This window comes from Physella acuta, unplaced genomic scaffold (genome assembly GCF_028476545.2).
Source record: "Physella acuta isolate Inbredline_101_S28 unplaced genomic scaffold, ASM2847654v3 ptg000076l, whole genome shotgun sequence".
Lineage (NCBI taxonomy): Eukaryota > Metazoa > Mollusca > Gastropoda > Physidae > Physella > Physella acuta.
The window spans coordinates 851,329-867,351 of record NW_026731596.1 but is presented as its reverse complement, the minus strand read 5'-3'; the positions used below and the strand labels follow the sequence as shown (position 1 = coordinate 867,351).

General features: G+C 42.8%; 1 protein-coding gene across 9 annotated transcripts in view; it reads left to right on the top strand.

The window, feature by feature from the left end:
• LOC131953687 (5'-AMP-activated protein kinase subunit gamma-1) overlaps nt 1–16,023 on the top strand; it is a 180,697-nt gene that overhangs the window by 137,144 nt on the left and 27,530 nt on the right. Inside the window, exon 1 of one of the 9 annotated variants that reach the window (XM_059317041.1) lies at nt 2,422–2,593. The exons of 6 other annotated variants lie outside the window; for them this stretch is intronic. Coding sequence is in view for 2 of the 3 variants with exons in the window: in XM_059317009.1 (XP_059172992.1) it covers nt 14,142–14,348 (207 nt within the window). In the remaining variant the exon portion in view is untranslated. Of the gene's footprint in view, nt 1–2,421; nt 2,594–13,976; nt 14,349–16,023 lie in introns of those variants that run through there. 2 more of the 9 variants (XM_059317009.1, XM_059317001.1) reach the window with 2 other exon arrangements.

Below are 16,023 nucleotides of genomic sequence, written 5' to 3'. Positions count from 1 at the left end.
TTAGAACCTACCCTGGCCATATATCAACATTAGAACCTGTGAACCTACCCTGGCCATATATCAACATTAGAACCTACACTGGCCATATATCAAAATTAGAACTTACACTGGCCATATATCAACATTAGAACCTACCCTGGCCATATATCAACATTAGAACCTACACTGGCCATATATCAACATTAGAACCTACCCTGGCCATATATCAACATTAGAACCTACACTGGCCATATATCAACATTAGAACCTACACTGGCCATATCAACATTAGAACCTACACTGGCCATATATCAACATTAGAACCTACACTGGCCATATATCAACATTAGAACCTACACTGGCCATATATCAACATTACAACCTACACTGGCCACATATCAACATTACTTTGGCCTGGCCAAGATTTCCCCACCAAAGGGCCGTAACCCACGAGACAGAATGTAAACAAAGCTATTGACCCTGGACGCCCATCAGTGCTGGAGTGAGAAAAACGTGAACGTTTAGTGGCGTTTGTAAACAATGATCACGTGAACTTTGCACTCGAGAGAAACGTTTTTCACCACTCATCACTTTCATGGTCAATTAATGACTAGTCTACGTGTTTTGGTCAATTAATGACTAGTCCATGTGTGTTGGTCAATTAATGAATAGGTCACGTGTGTTGGTCATTTAATGGCTAGGTCAAGTGTGTTGGTCCCTTAATGACTAGGCTACGTGTGTAACGTGTGTTGGTCATTTAATGACTCGTCCCCGTGTGTTGGTCCCTTAATGACTAGGCCACATGTCACGTAATGAACACCGGACAGACACGCTTACCATGCGAAATCATCTAAATTAAAAGTGATCAAAATATGTTGTGATGCTCTGGTTTAAGAGAACTGTAGAACATGTATTGCGATTCTTACTGTAACATCGTGACTATGTCTCGAGTTAGGATTAGTGTTTATTGTGACGTGATATCATTACAACCGAATTAAGTCCGGGTACAGTATAAAACTTTCATTTACCAGCCACAAGAAAGCACATCATGGCTGCCTAACTGGTATGTCAAATATTTCCATTCTTCCTTAGTATTTACCTCCACCTCTAAAGCCCCCCCCCCCCCCCACACACACACACCCATTCTTCCTTAGTATTTACCTCCACCTCTAAAGCCCCCCCCCCTCCCCACAACACACACACGGACACACAGAAAAGTATGATTCTATTATGACAACGTTAGCTGTTTATCGTGATCGTCACGTAGCACTGTGTCAAACAGTCACGTCGGTACTACTGTCACATGACTAAGCAGCTATAAATAGCCTCATGAATTTATGATGCAACGGTGGTTTTAACGACTCTCCTATACCTTTATCTAAATAGTACATCTATTTGTATGCATGGCTGGCTTGTTTGTGTTGAACACACCTGTCAATTCGCTTGTGACTGCCTTTGAAACCTCTCTGTTAGAACAACCCCCACCCTCACCCCTTTTTCTTTTACTTTCACCCCCCTCCCTTCCCCATGTCAGAAGCATAAGTTGTCAAGTTAGATAAAAAAAAACGATCTAAATATCGACCCGCCGTTTCCTCAGCTTTAAAGCTTTGTTTATCTCAATGTCACAGTTAGTTCGTTTTTCTAGTGGAGTTTTTCTCTCCACATGTGGATACCCACCAGCCACACGTGTCTCGTGATAACAGCAGTATCATGTTGTTGTGGTAGCAACTAGCCACATGTGGTTTGAGTTATAAAACAACTCAGGCCGTGACTGATGTTTATATAAACCTTGGCTGCGATATCTAATGCTCTAATTTTCTTTTAAATCGTAAAGCTCCACTTTAAATTCATGTCAAGGGCGAATAACGCTCGACTACCTGACACTTTTTGTTGTTTGTGAAATCATTGCATTGTCTCCCTTGGTCCGCTTTTCTCTACCTGTACAGGCTCCACCGTCATCCCGCCCCTCCCTCCCTCACCCCTCACTTTTGGCCCTTAGATCCCTGACAAGACAAAACAACGAAACCGTCCTTTGTTGCCAATAATTTTCTTGTTATCCGCGTGACCTAGTTTTGTTTGTTTACGTTTTGAGCACATCTGGTCACATGACTGGGTAAAAATAAACGCGTGCAGACGTACAACAAAGAGCAAACCCGCATGTGCACCGACCCCCTCCCCCACCCCTCAACCGTGACATTGCCCTATTATTCAATTGTCTTTATTATAATCAGGTCACGTGACCGTCGCATTGTTGTTATTATTTATTGATTTTAAGACGGCCTCAATGAGGTCACGGTTTCTAAAAATAGCCCACGCTGCCGTGGTAAACACGGTGTTTACTACGTCTCGTGGTCGAGCCAACCCCACTGGTTGCAAAGCGAAGGGGTGGGGTGTGGGGGTGGGGGCTGGGGTGGGGGAGAGACCGTGAGCTGGGAGAGGTTGACAAAATTTTTGCTCCACTAGCTGTCAGGGTTTGAGGCTACGATCAAAGCGCGAGCAAATATGCAAATTGTGCATGGACATTCATCACCAGAGCCCGATACGCTTGTCTAAAACGTTATCTGGTCGTGCATGCATATTAAGTAGAAAGGGACTAAGTTCAAACGGCTAACATGTAAGTTAAATGTTTTTCTCTGATGGCTGTGATGGTGTGAATTTATTTAAAAACTCAAAATAAGATAAACATTCATACATGAAAGCTTAAAAATCGTTGGAGAGTGTGCAATTTTAAAACGAAATATAAATCTACTTGATAAACATTTACTTGAGGCGAAATTTATGTTGTGGTGTCGCCAAGAACTGCTACTGCAAAGGGCAATAACTCGACAATGGTTGTACGGATTGTTTTTCTCTGTTGCGTCCCTTTGATTAGAATAAAATACGACCTTGAACTTAAAATAAATTTTAAAGCGAATTATTTTATTTTTTAAAATCATTTTGTTTTGACGTGTATATTTATTTTTTTTTACTATCAATCAGATTGTTGATTTAAATCATAATTTAAAAATAATTTTTCAGCGTTTTTTTAGTCACTCTAGCCTGGCTTAGAAAGCGACCTTGCTGACCTAGTTAGTATTTAGCTGACCTTTGATTTGAACAAGGTCATAGCTAATTAGTTTTGTATTAACGCTGTGTACTTGTTTATAATCTGACGTGAACATTGCTGGTGCAGTAGGCCTATATTTAATGTGGACGGCACGCAGCTAATCTGCAACATCTTTTCAGTTGACATTTGCGTTTATTTTAATCAAAGCAGACGACTCTAGGGGGGTTGGGTGGCATATAAACAATTCAGGGATGGCCTGCAGTCGTTCTTTCATCGATGTTTCCAGTGGGGGGGGGGGGGGGTAGATCGTGTGAAACAGGTACAGTACATTATAATCGATATCGATGAAGTCCTGCCTTTGATGAACTTTTCCAATCCCTCATATAGTGATCAATGGAAACGGCTTGATAATGTGCTGATAGTCTAGGCACGTAGACCCGAGTTATCTATCCTGTTTCACATGTATGCCATACATTATCTCCCTTTAAAAGATTGCTCTGTCAAACTTTTTTCTTTATGAGGAGACCGGACGCACAGCTGATTTCATTTACATCAGATCTTGATAGATGTGGACGAGAAACTGTATAGGCTGTTGGCTGACTAGAAGTGTAGCAGGACTTCAAATATTGGCCGACTGTAGCATGACTTCAAATATTGGCCGACTAGATGTATAGCGGGCCTTCGAATATTGTATCAAATGTATAGCAGGACTTCGAATATTGTATCAAATGTATAGCAGGACTTCGAATATTGGCCGAATAGATGTATAGCATGACTTGAATATTGGCCAACTAAATGTATAGCATTACTTCGAATATTGGCCAACTAAATGTAGGTAGTCCAAACTGAAATTAACTATTGATTGCAGACTTCTGGAGTGAGTATGTCATGAAAGAACTTTTAATTGTAAGGTCTATGCCACAAATTTTATAAAAATATCTCAATAAATAAAAAAGTTATGCGATTTTTAAAAAAGCAAAATTTGGTAAAAAACTGATTTTCAAAAAGTGCCATTTTTGAGAACCCATATTTTTTAAACTAAATAACATAGAAGTGTAGAAATTGGTAAAGTTGCTGCAAAGTTTGTAATATATATGCCCAATTTTTTTCAGTCATCTAAAATGAGTCTTTCTAAGGTAAAAAAATAATTGAAAATGACAAAAATGCGTTTTGGTCACTTTTATTTTCATAAAAAAAAAAAAAATTCAATTTTTTTTTTTTTTTTGCTTTGGAATAACTCTAAAACTATTGTGTTGGTAACATCAACGTGGAAAAATGTGTTAATTATTTTCAAAAATCACATGAGTTAAAATATTATTTTAAAAAATACCACAGTTATCTAGTGCAGGAGAAACAGAATCAAAATTTAGTAGAGTAAATGTAATGTAATGTAGTTTAATAAAGACGTGATGCCTACAAGTGATGCAGCAGTTGATGCCACATGCTTTTGTTTCTTTTCAAACCTATACGGTTGATAACTGCTTTGGGGGAACAGTTTTTAAAACTACAACTCCACATCTTTGTACGTCTTGTTTCCCTCAACCTTGATCTTGTGGAGCATCAAGAGTAAGTAATATGTTTTGGGAATTGTAGGGGGGAGTGGGGTCTTGGCCTTCTTCCCTTCCCTTGTAAGGAAAGTTCTGGATAGGCCACTGTAAATGTCTCCAGCTATGGAATAAACAATTGATTTAGTGATTAATAAAATAGAATTAAATTTACTACCAGCCTATTGTGTAGGCCTACTATTTGTCCTATGACTATAACTGGAAACATATGAAAAAGCCTGAAAACACCTTTTTGTTAAAAGTAATTTATACTTTATATATATTTTTAAGAGTAATTCTACTGAATGAAATTTGAAATATTCGTTGCTTGTGCCACACTGGTTGAGATATCCAATAATGAAGATGCCATACTGTGGTTCTCAACATCCTATAGGACAACTTAACTGTCCTTCATTGTTACTATTATATGCATATAAAATAAATAAATAATGAGAAATACTACTAGTACTACTTACACTTACAACTAATATAACATTTAAAACTAAGTCACAACATGTAGAATCTTAATAAATTGCACCACCATCTAAAAATTGATCTGTTACATTTTATTACGGAGACTGGCGCAGACCATTTCACATTATTTAGCAGGGTAATCAGAATCAGAGCACACAATAGAAAATAAAAAAAATTAAATTAGTCCTTAAAATTTAGTGTCTTTTGTTTTAAATAAATCGATAAAAATGTATAGTTATTATAATTATACATTTCTTTTGTGTTTCATTAATATTTTATAAGTATTTAACCTTCGTTCCCTGTAAATAATTGAGTTCGTCCACATAGTAACCAAGATAGTCTGGTGGCCATTTTGAATTTGTCGATTCATAATTTTGACGTGATAGTCCAGATAAACTGTAGTAATACGACCCTATCATTGATCCCAGTCAATAGATTTTAAAGAATTAGTAAACACTAGCATCTAATAGTTAAGTGCATCCATATTTTAAGTCCCTAGAATGTCCTGAATTAAATAGCTTCACGTCTAAACACACCCTGTGTACAAGCGTAGTTCACACGCTAAAACCGTGGACTTGAAGCGTTCAAATTTACATTAATAACGTGTACTAATTAAACCAAACTGACATTCAAACTTAAAATTCATTTATTAAAATGGAAATGAAACTTTAAAAATGATACTTACAACTTGTTTGAAGGCTCTAGCAAGGGTAAAATCCGTTTAGCATCATCGGTCGTCAACCTTTAAAACCGTTCGGCGAGCAACTTACTCGGGGCTGAAAGTCGACTCGAGGGTTATATGTTTATTTGGGGTACGGCTTCGCGACCGTAAATCAGAAATACTTGAATTTACAACACAAAGTAGTTATAAAACTGAACTTTACATCGGTGTAAAAATTGAAACAGAATTAGTTTGTTTCCGTGTATATATCGTCATTTAAAGTTTAAAATCTGTATTTTTTAAATGAAATAAACAAGTTATTTTTTCAATTTATACATCAAACGATAGCCTAGAATTCGATCTTTAAAATGACATTAAGATTATGCTTCTACGATGCTTCGTCGCGAAGCCGCGACCAAATAAAACAGTGTGGGGTCGATCGGTACACGCAAAACGGTGAAATTTGTTGACGTAACTGATACTTTTCAAACAAATATAAAACACATTCAGACATGTGTTACAGATATAAAAATACCAGATTACGACAGATAAAGACTTAAACTTTATTGACATATAATTTTTATTCTTATAGGACAACTAGAAGTAGTGAAATTTTTTTTTTGAAAACCGCAAAAACTGACCCTAAAACGCACTTTTTCGCCAGTTTGGACTACCTACTAAATGTATAGCATGACTTGAATATTGGCCAACTAAATGTATAGTAGGACTTCGAATATTGGCTTACCAAATATATACTACTAGGAATTTGAATATTTGCAAACTAAGAAAATAGACAGCATACACTATTCCCTGTGTAGCGGGTCTTGAAACAAGATGAAACAACTCTCCGTGGAATCCTAGCTAGATTATAGATATATACAGGCAGATCCTTGTCTCAGCCATTGCGATGGAGGCAGTGACCTGATAGATTTTTAAACTGGTCACTGGTCGATCATTTGGGAATCAAGAGTTGGTGTGGGGGTTGGGTGGTTATGTTGGCCAGCTTTCTGTTGGCCAGCTTTGTGTTATAACTTTCTGTTGGCCAGCTTTGTGTTATAACTTTCTGTTGGCCAGCTTTGTGTTATAACTTTCTGTTGGCCAGCTTTGTGTTATAAATGTCTGTTGGCCAGCTTTGTGTTATACCTTTCTGTTGGCCAGCTTTGTGTTATACCTTTCTGTTGGCCAGCTTTGTGTTATAACTTTCTGTTGGCCAGCTTTGTGTTACAACGAAACGCCCCTAATTTCTGGGTCAACCGTGTCGCTATCTATTTTAGTCTGGAGTGACGTCACCTGATGGTGGAGGTCATCTGCTGGTGACCTTACAATAAAACATGTCTGGTGACTTTCAGATTGACTCAGTAATTACATGCCACACGAGGGTTCTATATAGACAAGTGGGCTTTATGCGGACAGCGGGTTTTATACAGTGGGCTTTATGTGGACATCGGGTTTTATACAGTGGGCTTTATGCGGACAGCGGGTTTTATACAGATATGTGGGCTTTATACAAATACTATTTGAAAGTGTGTATATATGTTTGTGTGTGTATGTGTGTCACTGGGTCTGTCAAAATACCACACAAGTAGGCTAAACACAGACATGTGGGCTTGTCGTGGATTAGACACTGGGCTAGTGTTTTACGTGTACGGCCGTCTAGGCACTGAATGCAGCCAAGACAGAGAGCACCAGTTACTGCCCTTGTTGTTTAGGTATTTGACAAGATCGCATTTTTCTTCCACTTAAAAAATGGGGTGACATTGTGCCTTTTGGTGTAAAAGACGGTCCGTGTTTTGGTGTACTACATGGCCCGTGTTTGGTGTACCACATGGCCCGTGTTTGATGTACTACATGGCCCGTGTTTGGTGTACTACATGGCCCGTGTTTGATGTACTACATGGCCCGTGTTTGGTGTACTACATGGCCCATGTTTGATGTACTACATGGCCCATGTTTGATGTACTACATGGCCCGTGTTTTGGTGTACTACATGGCCCGTGTTTGGTGTACCACATGGCCCGTGTTTGATGTACTACATGGCCCGTGTTTGGTGTACTACATGGCCCATGTTTAGTGTATTACATGGCCCATGTTTGATGTACTACATGGCCCATGTTTGATGTACTACATGGCCCATGTTTGATGTACTACATGGCCCATGTTTGGTGTACTACATGGCCCGTGTTTGATGTACTACATGGCCCATGTTTGGTGTACTACATGGCCCGTGTTTGGTGTACTAGATGGCCCATGTTTGGTGTACTACATGGCCCGTGTTTGGTGTACTACATGGGCCGTGTTTGGTGTACTACATGGCCCATGTTTGATGTACTACATGGCCCGTGTTTGGTGTACTACATGGCCCATGTTTGGTGTACTACATGGCCCATGTTTGGTGTACTACATGGCCCATGTTTGTACTACATGGCCCATGTTTGATGTACTACATGGCCCATGTTTGGTGTACTACATGGCCCATGTTTGATGTACTACATGGCCCGTGTTTGGTGTACTACATGGCCCATGTTTGGTGTACTACATGGCCCATGTTTGGTGTACTACATGGCCCATGTTTGGTGTACTACATGGCCCGTGTTTGGTGTACTACATGGCCCATGTTTGGTGTACTACATGGCCCGTGTTTGGTGTACTACATGGCCCATGTTTAGTGTATTACATGGCCCATGTTTAGTGTATTACATGGCCCGTGTTTGGTGTACTACATGGCCCGTGTTTGGTGTACTAGATGGCCCATGTTTGGTGTAGTACATGGCCCGTGTTTGATGTACTACATGGCCCATGTTTGATGTACTACATGGCCCGTGTTTGATGTACTACATGGCCCATGTTTGATGTACTACATGGCCCGTGTTTGGTGTACTACATGGCCCGTGTTTGGTGTACTACATGGCCCGTGTTTGGTGTACTACATGGCCCGTGTTTGGTGTACTACATGGCCCGTGTTTGGTGTACTACATGGCCCGTGTTTGATGTACTACATGGCCCGTGTTTGGTGTACCACATGGCCCGTGTTTGATGTACTACATGGCCCGTGTTTGGTGTACTACATGGCCCATGTTTAGTGTATTACATGGCCCATGTTTGATGTACTACATGGCCCATGTTTGATGTACTACATGGCCCATGTTTGATGTACTACATGGCCCATGTTTGGTGTACTACATGGCCCGTGTTTGATGTACTACATGGCCCATGTTTGGTGTACTACATGGCCCATGTTTGGTGTACTACATGGCCCATGTTTGTACTACATGGCCCATGTTTGATGTACTACATGGCCCATGTTTGGTGTACTACATGGCCCATGTTTGATGTACTACATGGCCCATGTTTGGTGTACTACATGGCCCGTGTTTGGTGTACTACATGGCCCATGTTTAGTGTATTACATGGCCCATGTTTAGTGTATTACATGGCCCGTGTTTGGTGTACTACATGGCCCGTGTTTGGTGTACTAGATGGCCCATGTTTGGTGTAGTACATGGCCCGTGTTTGATGTACTACATGGCCCATGTTTGATGTACTACATGGCCCGTGTTTGATGTACTACATGGCCCATGTTTGATGTACTACATGGCCCGTGTTTGGTGTACTACATGGCCCATGTTTGATGTACTACATGGCCCATGTTTGGTGTACTACATGGCCCATGTTTGGTGTACTACATGGCCCATGTTTGGTGTACTACATGGCCCATGTTTGGTGTACTACATGGCCCGTGTTTGGTGTACTACATGGCCCGTGTTTGATGTACTACATGGCCCATGTTTGGTGTACTACATGGCCCATGTTTGGTGTACTACATGGCCCATGTTTGGTGTACTACATGGCCCGTGTTTGGTGTACTAGATGGCCCATGTTTGGTGTACTAGATGGCCCATGTTTGGTGTACTACATGGCCCATGTTTGGTGTACTACATGGCCCGTGTTTGGTGTACTACATGGCCCGTGTTTGATGTACTACATGGCCCATGTTTGGTGTACTACATGGCCCGTGTTTGGTGTACTACATGGCCCATGTTTGATGTATTACATGGCCCGTGTTTGGTGTACTACATGGCCCGTGTTTGGTGTACTAGATGGCCCATGTTTGATGTATTACATGGCCCGTGTTTGGTGTACTACATGGCCCATGTTTGGTGTACTACATGGCCCATGTTTGATGTATTACATGGACCGTGTTTGGTGTACTACATGGCCCATGTTTGGTGTACTACATGGCCCGTGTTTGGTGTACTACATGGCCCATGTTTGGTGTACTACATGGCCCATGTTTGATGTACTACATGGCCCGTGTTTGGTGTACTACATGGCCCGTGTTTGGTGTACTACATGGCCCGTGTTTGGTGTACTACATGGCCCATGTTTGGTGTACTACATGGCCCATGTTTGGTGTACTACATGGCCCGTGTTTGGTGTATTACATGGTCCGTGTTTGGTGTACTAGATGGCCCGTGTTTGGTGTACTACATGGCCCATGTTTGGTGTACTACATGGCCCATGTTTGATGTACTACATGGCCCATGTTTGGTGTACTAGATGGCCCGTGTTTGGTGTATTACATGGCCCATGTTTGGTGTACTAGATGGCCCATGTTTGGTGTACTACATGGCCCATGTTTGATGTACTACATGGCCCATGTTTGGTGTACTACATGGCCCATGTTTGATGTACTACATGGCCCATGTTTGGTGTACTAGATGGCCCACGTTTGATGTACTACATGGCCCGTGTTTGGTGTACTACATGGCCCGTGTTTGGTGTACTACATGGCCCGTGTTTGGTGTACTACATGGCCCATGTTTGGTGTACTACATGGCCCATGTTTGATGTACTACATGGCCCGTGTTTGGTGTATTACATGGTCCGTGTTTGGTGTAGTACATGGCCCATGTTTGGTGTACTACATGGCCCGTGTTTGGTGTACTACATGGCCCATGTTTGTACTACATGGCCCATGTTTGATGTACTACATGGCCCATGTTTGATGTACTACATGGCCCATGTTTGGTGTACTACATGGCCCGTGTTTGGTGTACTACATGGCCCGTGTTTGGTGTATTACATGGTCCGTGTTTGGTGTAGTACATGGCCCATGTTTGGTGTACTACATGGCCCGTGTTTGGTGTACTACATGGCCCATGTTTGGTGTACTACATGGCCCGTGTTTGGTGTACTACATGGCCCATGTTTGGTGTACTACATGGCCCGTGTTTGGTGTACTACATGGCCCGTGTTTGGTGTACTACATGGCCATATTTTAGTGTACTACATGGCCCGTGTTTGGTGTACTACATGGCCCATGTTTGATGTACTACATGGCCCATGTTTGGTGTACTACATGGCCCATGTTTGGTGTACTACATGGCCCATGTTTGATGTACTACATGGCCCGTGTTTGGTGTACTACATGGCCCATGTTTGGTGTACTACATGGCCGTGTTTGGTGTATTACATGGTCCGTGTTTGGTGTAGTACATGGCCCATGTTTGGTGTACTACATGGCCCGTGTTTGGTGTACTACATGGCCCGTGTTTGGTGTACTACATGGCCCATGTTTGGTGTACTACATGGCCCATGTTTGGTGTATTACATGGTCCGTGTTTGGTGTATTACATGGTCCGTGTTTGGTGTAGTACATGGCCCATGTTTGGTGTACTACATGGCCCGTGTTTGGTGTACTACATGGCCCGTGTTTGGTGTACTACATGGCCCATGTTTGGTGTACTACATGGCCCATGTTTGGTGTACTACATGGCCCATGTTTGGTGTACTAGATGGCCCATGTTTGGTGTACTACATGGCCCGTGTTTGGTGTACTACATGGCCCATGTTTGGTGTACTACATGGCCCATGTTTGGTGTACTACATGGCCCATGTTTGGTGTACTAGATGGCCCATGTTTGGTGTACTAGATGGCCCATGTTTGGTGTATTACATGGTCCGTGTTTGGTGTATTACATGGTCCGTGTTTGGTGTAGTACATGGTCCGTGTTTGGTGTAGTACATGGCCCATGTTTGGTGTACAAGGTATTATCTATACAGAAAAGCTTTTGTTTAAAATTATCTGTATGCTACGCCTCCCTACAAAATATCCTATAGTATCATAACCCGATATGCTGTATATAAAGCAGTTTTTGCCCTTTAAGCATTCCTTTCTACTAAGAGTGCCATAGTTCCTACTCGTTTGGCATCACTGCCGGAAAATGCCGGTCTTTTCTCCCTTGACTTGAAAATAAAACCGGCAACAACTGAGTATTGATTTCCAACTGGCTGTCGCTTAACATAATATATTCTCGCGCCAGCTTGCGAGTGCCGTGCACCCTGCGCCCTCTGCGCGGGTGCCACCACCCTCCGCGGGTGCCACCACACAAACCACTTAGCCTGGCATTCGACTTTCCCTCCCCCAACCCCGTGAGCGGTCAAATCGTTTGAGTCATGTGAAACTAGACAGTTATTACTGCCCTTGGTGTATTTACAACATTGTCTCCCTTTACATAATTTATCAAATTCTGCATGTAAATCCAATAGAAATCTGTAAGTGGTTTTGTTTTTTTATTCGGGCGCCGAGATGTCAGAAATCATAGCGAAAATTTATTTCTAATTACAGTATTGCATTTTTTTTTGTTGTTGTTAAAATGGGGTGGAGCTAACTATTGGCCATTTCTATGGTGTTACGGCCCATATGTGTATCTGGCCCATATGTGTATATGGCCCATATGTCAGACCACAATTGGAGTGATCACTGGGTTGGGGGTGGGGGGGGGGGGGTAGCCAACAAACGACTATTGTGGTGTATATGACAGACCATTCAGTATGACCACAAGCTGTGGTTCAGCCAACAGCCTACCATTGTGGTGTACATGACCAGTTTGCGTGCTGACGTCTCAAATATCGACTGTGCCGATAACGGGCGACTAGTGACAGCGCCACGAGATATTGCCGCACATCGACGATACACTTACCTGTAATGAGCGGCACAAGTCGTCTGCCGGCCACCTATAACACGGGCGGGTGTATAAGCGGAGTGTGATAACACGGCCCCCAGGCTCAACTAAGCTGTTGAACGTAGGTCGAAAGGATAAAAGGAGGATTCGTGATGCCATTTCTGTTAGTTTGTGCACGAAGGATTCCATTTGGACGTCGTGTTGAGCAGTGTTTATCGAGGAGTTCATAGTTTGACCTTGAGGCTGCGGTGTGTAGCGTTACGTGCCTACCTTCGTGTTCTAGCGTTGGGTGGGTGTGCTGAGTGACATAAGCTCAGCTCACACTTCGCTGGTGAATTTTTTTCTCCCTCGTCTGTGTATCGATTGAAACTCGTGAGGAGCAGCACATAGATAAATGTGGGCTGTAGAAGTGTGTGGATTTCTAGTGTGTTGCGGCCCTTGTGATTTCCTGTAGTGTTTGGAGTTCTGTCCCCTCGTTACCGAGGGCACGAGTGACGCGACTGTTGTGTGTTGCAGTCGTTCACTTCTTGCCGTGGTCTTTCCGTGTCGTGTCGGGTCAGCCGTGTCAGGTCGTGTTGTGTCGGGTCAGCTCTAAGTAATGTCAAACTAGCCGAGTATTTTAAAAATCGATTTGTTATTGTTTATGTTACAGCTTTTTTTCCTCCTTCCCCCCCCCCCCCCCCCCCACCCCGTTTCTAAAAAAAATCAATGAATTTGGCACCTAGCCGTTAATCTGATCTGCCTTCATGCAATGTTTGAAAGTCTAGTTAAAGCAGGTCTAGTTTTAGGCATGTGATCAGTAGCTGTGTAACCGTTAGGATTGCATCACGTGATACGACTAGATGTAGTTTTTGGACTATTGTGTCCATTATATCAAGTAGTTACACATTTACTGTGTACATTTGGCCTGCGTTGTTTGTGTACATTAGGCCTGGCTTGTTTGTGTACATCACGTGATACGACTTGGCGTCAGTTTTGCACTATTGTGCCCATTATATCAAGTAGTAACACATTTACTGTGTACATTTGGCCTGGGTTACTTTTTATGCTTCAGAATAGACAAGTTATGTAACCTACTGCGTACACTTTACTACTGGCCCACATTGTGTACACCTTACAACTGGCCCACATTGTGTACACCTTGCAAGTGGCCCACATTGTGTACACCTTACAACTGGCCCGTATTGTGTACACCGTACAACTGGCCCAGATTTGATTGAGTACAAATGTCCAACCGATCGAGTTATCCTGTGATTTGATACAGTTAACTTAATCAGGCGTTATTTATCTAGGCCAAGGTGCCCGCCCGGAATATCACGTGAACCAGTGTGTCAAGTTTTTTTTTAACACACTATGTGTCAAGTCCCTAACGCTAACTCTCCCAACACACCATGAGAAAGTCACAACACGGCTGGCCTAGTTTCCCCTTGATTCAAACGGTGTGCCCTACACACCCGGAGCGATGATAGACCATGTGTTTTAGCGTGTTGCCAGCAACTCACACTCACCATAACAATCTAATCCATGTCCATCTGGGCACGACGATGGGGGGTGGGGCTGTGGCCTCTCTGAAGCTGTTCACCACCGGCCCCACCCAAACGTGTGTCATGTGTTCGTGTCTACGCAGCCTCGTCCGCTCCTGCCTCGTCCCTGATGATGTTCGAACCGCAGACTCCGAGGTGAGAATCTTTGCACTCCTACAAGCAAAGCGCAAACAAAACAGGCTCAGATACTTACTGACATTTTTTAACTCTAGGTTCCAAATATTTTGGGGCGGGGTTCCGATGATGAAAGTTAGCATGTGACTTTAAGCTGATGTGCATTAACGTAAATTAGTTAACTGTCACATTAGGTTACACAAGGTATGAAATGTGAATGTTGTTATTCAGCTACAGAAATGTCACACAAGAATTGTGTATGTAAACAGTCTATACGCACCTGTACACGCGCAGGTACACATCACTACAGGGGCCCTATTCTTCCTGGTGTTTGTAAGATCAGGAATCTCTCTTTTCTAGTGACAGGGTCCTTTTCTAGTGACAGGGTCCTTTTCTAGTGACAGGGTCCTTTTCTAGTGACAGGGTCCTTTTCTAGTGACAGGGTCCTTTTCTAGTGACAGGGTCCTTTTCTAGTGACAGGGTCCTTTTCTAGTGACAGGGACCTGTGCTAGGACTGGGACCTGTTGTAGTGACTGGGACCTGTGCTAGGACTGGGACCTGTGCTAGGACTGGGACCTGTGCTAGGACTGGGACCTGTGCTAGGACTGGGACCTGTGCTAGGACTGGGACCTGTGCTAGGACTGGGACCTGTGCTAGGACTGGGACCTGTGCTAGGACTGGGACCTGTTGTAATGACAGTGACCTGTGCTAGGACTGGGACCTGTGCTAGGACAGGCAACTGTTGAGTGACAGGGACCTGTGCTAGGACTGGGACCTGTTGTCCCATAGCTACTCCTGTAGCTATGACCTATGATCCACACTACTGACAGGGACCTAACTATCAAGGACCTACTCCTGTAGCTATGACCTATGATCCACACTACCTAAACTAAAACACAGTCGTCCTAACTAGTCACAGTTGGATGGACACGTATTTTCAGGGTACGATGGAGGGGGCGGGGTTGGGGAAGTAGCATCCTCCTGAAGAGGAGAGATGACTTCACTGCGTGTCATGCTGCAGATATACACACTATCTACACGTGTAGTAGCCTAATTCTGATATATTGTTGGTTTTTTTTTAGGTAATGTTAAATGATAAAAGAAATAATTAAACTGTGGAGAGAATGAAGATACGTTTCACTTGTCATAAAACCATTACTATAGTCTCCCCCCTCCCCCCCAGGCATAAGAACTATGACGACTAGTGCCACCACACACCCCCACGCCATTTTAACCATAACTGTAGCCCAAATGACACTCCAGAACAATGACAAAACGCTGAATATTAGGATCGCCAGGGTTTGATGGTCATGTCTGTCATTAGAGTTGCAGTACTAATATGACAGAACTGACATGAATGTACTAACAAGACAGTACTGAAATGACAGCACTGACATGAGAGTACCTGTGTTAAACATGACCGCATATTCTGGGGGCGTTTAGATGGTTCTTGTATGATATTGATATTTCAGACATTCGATGTGTTCTTACACCATTGGGGGGGGGGGGCTTCTTTAATGTGAGAATAATGTGGTTGTATGTGTGTCATTGTAACGTTAGGACGTATCCCTACATGTGTGTGGCTGTGGGTGTGGGTGTCACTGCAATGTGTGTGGGTATCCCTGTGTTGTGAGAACGTTTCCCTACATGTGTGTGGATCATGTGTGAACGTATCCCTACATGTGTGTGGTTGTGT